Source organism: Lactuca serriola, chromosome 8 (genome assembly GCF_051521515.1).
Source record: "Lactuca serriola cultivar US96UC23 chromosome 8, Lser_US96UC23_V15, whole genome shotgun sequence".
Taxonomy (NCBI): Eukaryota; Viridiplantae; Streptophyta; class Magnoliopsida; order Asterales; family Asteraceae; genus Lactuca; species Lactuca serriola.
The window spans coordinates 118,827,118-118,832,899 of NC_136415.1; the positions used below are offsets into that span (position 1 = coordinate 118,827,118).

At 31.3% G+C, this 5,782-nt stretch overlaps 1 protein-coding gene across 1 annotated transcript; it reads left to right on the plus strand.

Annotated features, from left to right (window-relative positions):
• The first annotated feature begins 4,115 nt into the window (after positions 1 to 4,115).
• Positions 4,116 to 5,550, plus strand: LOC145066040 (delta(12)-fatty-acid desaturase FAD2-like). The gene has a single exon (XM_079013192.1). It carries the CDS (start codon positions 4,236 to 4,238, stop codon positions 5,382 to 5,384), a length of 1,149 nt encoding a protein of 382 aa, XP_078869318.1. The 5' UTR covers positions 4,116 to 4,235; the 3' UTR covers positions 5,385 to 5,550.
• The last annotated feature ends 232 nt before the right edge of the window (positions 5,551 to 5,782 follow it).

Here is a 5,782-nt window from a genome sequence, read left to right on the forward strand (position 1 = left end):
GCCTAAAATCGTAAGTGTGCTATTGGATTATCATAGGCTGAGTTTCTTGCAACCCAGACATAAGGTACAAATATCAATTTGGAAAATGTTCTCACGATCCAAATGGTATCCAACTTTCCACTGCAAATACTATTTTTTCCGACATTTAAAATCTCGATCTTTAACATAAAAGTTTATGTGGATTTCCATTTTCTGTTGATTAATATTATTTATTAATTTGCGGTAGTCTTCACTCAAGTTTTCATTAAACGTATTACATTGTTTAATTATTTAGATTAGTTAAAAAAAAACATCTCATTGATATATTATGATGTTATATTGCCTGTATCTTTCGGTTTTCCTTCGAAAATCATACATTTGATTTTTTATTAGACCTAAAACATTATTTTAAATCCCAATTTTTACTTATTATTTGTTATTTTAAATTCCATTAGGTTAACGGTAATTAAATTAAGATTTTTTTTTCAATAAAAGGTCTTATATTTTGCTTTTTTTGTTTAGACCTGAATTTTTTTTAAATAAACATTCTTTTAACATATCGCTTATTATTTCGTTAATGAATCAAGTTATGAATAGGTAACCCTATATCTCGATAACTAACATTCACCCTACATATCGACTAGGCCTGTCGAAAAAACATGAAACCCGTTCTACCCATCCGACCCGTTCCGAATTTGGGTAGAATGAGTCGGGTAAAACGGGTAACGGGTATGAACATTCGGGTAATAGATTAAGCCGATTATAATATAGGTCGGGTTTTAGGTATGAATATTTATTTTCAGGTATACCTGAATTCGTTTTTTAAATAATACCAAATATACAATGCAGTCACGTACGCACACTTCAAATAAAACAAAACTCTTTGTTTCCTTCTTATGAACGAGAGCTCGACAGTCGACACAAACTTGCAAAGAGAATACGACGCTGAAGCTGAAGTCCTGAACTGTCATCACAATTCTCAGTTTCCCACTATCGCACGTAATGGAATTAAAAAAAACATAACATATTATAATGATTTGTATTGTTATTATTATTATTATTATATATATATATATATATATATATATATATATATATATATATTTGTTAACTGTATGAAGTATTTTGTTACCCGATTCTTTATTAAACCAACCAACATGTAAACATAAAAAAATAAAGAAAAAAAAATTATTAATAAGTGTCGTTTAAGAAATTTTCGGGTATATCCGATAATTACCCGACCCGACCTTAAACCCGAATACCCGAAACCCGAAAACCCGAATTACAATATAGGTCGGGTATCGGGTATTATTTTCTTAAGAAAATACTCGTTCTATCCAAAACCTGAAAATTTTACCCGTTCGACACCTTCGACCACCTAAAAGAATGATTTTGAAACCTTAGGCTTTTTGGGCCCCACTATTTATATTCATTGGTTTCCGTTATAAGGCTCGTTGCTTATTTTGTTTGAGAAAATCATTTAAAAAATGAACCCATTTCTACTTCGTATTTTTGAATTAAATTGGGTAATTTTTAATTAAATCAAGGTTTATTTGAGGTTTTTCCATTTCAGTCTAAACTAAAGTAGATTATGACTGAAGTTGAAACTTCTTGAGGACTTGATGCTTTAATGTTGAAATTTAACGGGAATTCTTAAATAGGTGATGTCCGATGCTATGAAAATTGTCTAGGTAATGTTTGGCAGACAATATAGCTACCAGAGGTGGATGACGGGTTAAAGAGATGAAGTTTATAAAAAGCGATGAAATTTGTTCACTGTGAGGTTTTTTAGGGATGCATACATAGAACTAAAGTAAAGCAAAGAATATGAAATCAAGGGAGAAGCGAATGAGAAGCAGCTGATTTAAGGCTTGACGAGCTGATCGATATACAATCAGAACGAGTCCGTTTAACTTGGTTGTTATTTATCAGAAAGGAATTGATCCCATTTTTGTTTTTTGGTCATATAACAGTGACGTTTTCAAAACTTTATATTATTATGTGTACCCACACTTGAATTATTTGATTCAACTATAACTTTCCATATGAGCCGATACAATCATAGTTTGGATAACATTGGTTCATTGGAAACAATGATATCATTGGTGTTGGCGGTGTGCATAAGGGCGATGCGAAGGGGAAAGGTATAGTTGAGAATACATATGTTGATATCGATATTTCTATTATGAAATGATAAAATAATAATGCAATTTGGTCAAGTCAATATGTATATGTAAATTGGTCATTGTTTGTCTAAGCTTATTTAACCTTCTTTTTTCACTTATTATCAATTCCACACAAGTATAAGTTCAAATGAGTGTATTAGATAAATACTGATTGGATATCTCACAGCTCATATTTCTATTTACTTAGTAAATTTATTTAAGGATTATTGTTATCTTTATTTGTAACTTAAAAATCTCTGTATCCATGTATAAATTGATCTTGTTTGAGGCATAATAACTCAGAGAAAACACAATCATAATTTGATCGAGGTGTTGCTCTGATACCATGAAACAGAGGATTATGATTGTGTTTCTCTGTGTTATTATGCCTCAAACGAGATCAATTTATACATGGATACAGAGATTTTTAAGTTACAAATAAAGAAAACAACAATCCTTTAATATATTCCCTAAATAAATGGAAATATGAGGTGTGAGATACCCGATCAGTGCATATCTAATAGAGTTTTTGGATAGAAATAACTTATCAATGTATCATACTGGAAATAAGTCAAAAATCTATAAGTAACTTCCCTTAACTTATTAACTTATAAGTTATAAACTATAAATTGAGAAGTGCTTATGAAAAGTCATAAGCTTAGCCAAACTCCCCTAATGAAGGTGAGTGGTGGTGCACCTAATATCCAACTTTTTTTTTCTCCTAATACCATCATTGTATGTTAAGTGGGTTTCCAAAACTAAAAAATAATCCATGATGAATTTAGGCTAACCTGTTTTTGACTGGAGTGCTTGATAAAATCTTTTAATAAATAATTTTTAAACAATGTTAATTAGGTAATGTAATCAAACAACAGGTTTGAGATTTATATTAATATAAGAGTAAATTACATAAGGTTTGAGATAAACTATGCGTTCGTCCTAAGATAAGTTCAATTGAATAAAACTTTGGTTACTAAATAAGCGAACAATGACAAAAAAATCACTATTTAGTTTAAGGAACTAAGTTTATTATTTGAATATAAACTTTTATTATAAGTTAAGAGATATTGATTTAGAAAATATGTTTTCCAAATAAAGTAGATGTATTTTTACACAAAGGAGCGTCGTAAACAACACTTTTGACGAATAATTTTCTTATAAGAAAATAATTATTTGATTTTACTATTAATTATTATGTAATAAAAAAAGTTACAACTTTAAAATTAAATACTTATATGTATAAATTAATTTATATACATGAGTTTATTATTTTTAAATTTATCATTTTAATCTAAATTGAATTTTTTAATAAGTTTCTTTAATTCTAATATTGAAACTTTTGGCAAGTATTAATAATTTATTTATATATAACTGCTTTATAAATAAAGTTTTATAATTTATATCTCTTAAAATTCAAAATATGATTAATACATTTTATAATATAATATAAGATTTTCATTAAGGAGTATATTTTTTTTAATGTACAGACTACCAAAAATCTACACTATCTAATAAAAACATAGTTTAATAGAATTCGTATAACAACTTATTTCAACAAAGTTGGTTTCTGTTATAGATTAATTTCAAAAAGTAGGTTCACATTAATTTATCATGATATTTCATTTAATCAACAGGCAAAACTGTCATTTGTGTCATTTGTCTGGGTTTTGTGTGTGGGTTTTGATGTGTTTGTATATGTGTACGTATGTGTGTTATATGTTTATTTGTATGTTTGCGATTATCTATTTTATTTTAAAATAGTATAATACACAAATTTTATCGTGATACATACGTATTATTTATAAATCCTTTTAGAAGGTTAACGAGAGGCAGAATTATTTTCTTAATAATAGAGGGACAACTCGTAATTTCAAATGGCCGTCATTCTTGACTCATTAATTATATTATTTTATTGAATTAGAATAGTATTTTTTTTTCGAAATCCATCAATGTAAATACCGATAGCAAATCACAATTGTAGATCATCAGAGTCCTCCAATATTCTCTGAGCAAAAAAATTTATATAGTTTGTTGCTTATGCAATCAAACTGAAAAAGCTTTCAGCTATTAGACGGAAAATAATCAAAAAAGATGGGTTCCGGTGGCCATGCAACGGAGAGAGATAACTCCGGGAATGAAGTTATTAAGCGAGCCCCATCTTCCAAACCACCTTTCACTCTTGGGGATATAAAAAAAGCCATACCACCACACTGTTTCAATCGATCCCTCCTCCGATCTTCATCCTACCTTTTCGTTGATCTCTTTTTTTCCTTCTTCTTTTACTACGTTGCCGCCAAGTTCATCGTCCCCCTTTCATCCCCTCTTTCTTATGTGGCGTGGCCGGTCTATTGGGTGCTCCAAGGTAGTGTCCAGATGGGTTTGTGGGTCATCGGCCATGAATGCGGGCACCAAGCTTTTAGTGACTACACATGGCTAAATGACACCATCGGATACTTTCTACACACGGGTATGCTTGCTCCTTATTTTTCTTGGAAATACAGTCACCGTCGTCACCATTCCAACACTTCTTCACTCGAGAATGATGAATCTTTTGTCCCAAAAAAGAAGTCCGCCCTAAATTCTTCTGCGAGACTACTCAACACTCCACCTGGTCGTCTCTTTAGGCTCGTCGTTTTATGCACCGTAGGCTGGCTTTTGTACGTTTGTTTTAATGTTTCTGGCCGGAAGTATGAGAAATTTGCTAACCATTTTGACCCAAAGAGCCCTATTTACAGTGATCGTGAGCGATTCCAAATATTCCTTACCGATGTTGGACTCGTTGTAGCAAGCTATGGCCTCTACAAAGTGGCCTTGGCACAAGGGGTCATATGGTTGTTGATGGTCTACTTTGCTCCTTTGGTGATCGTTTATGGGTTTCTGGTGGTAATCACTTGGTTGCACCACACTCACCCATCGTTGCCCCATTACGACTCGACCGAATGGAACTGGTTGAGGGGGGCTTTGTCGACCATTGATAGGGATTACGGTTTGTTCAACACAATACTTCATCACATCACGGACACACATGTTGCCCACCATTTGTTCTTCACCATTCCTCATTATAACGCAATGGAGGCCACAAAAGCAATCAAACCCATCTTAAAAGAATACTATCAGTTTGACGACACACCTATTATCAAAGCAATGTGGAGAGAAGCTACAGAGTGTTTCTTTGTTGAGGCTGACAAAGGTGACGACACCACCACCAAAGGCGTCTACTGGTTCAACAATAAAATGTGAAAATTATGTAATTCCCCCTATAAACGTCTTGATTATGGTTCAACAATAAAATGTTAAAATCATTTATTCCGCCCATGTAAACGTCTTGATTTCACTAGATTGCGTATGTACTAAGCTTTAATTTTAGTAATGGCTAAATTACATTATTATGGATGCTTTAATTTTAGTAATGGCTAAATTAAATTATTATGGATATTGTTTGAATGAATTCAGGGCGTTTGAGATTGCTTATTTAAGTTGTTTATTAATATATTACAGTTTGACACTCTTAATAAATAAAAATGTTTAGTGTTTGGATATATTAAAATTAAAAGTATTTATTTATTTAAGAAAAATTAAATATCTTCCTACTTTTTGTTCCTACATATCCTTATATCCAATGAAATAGTGACATTTGT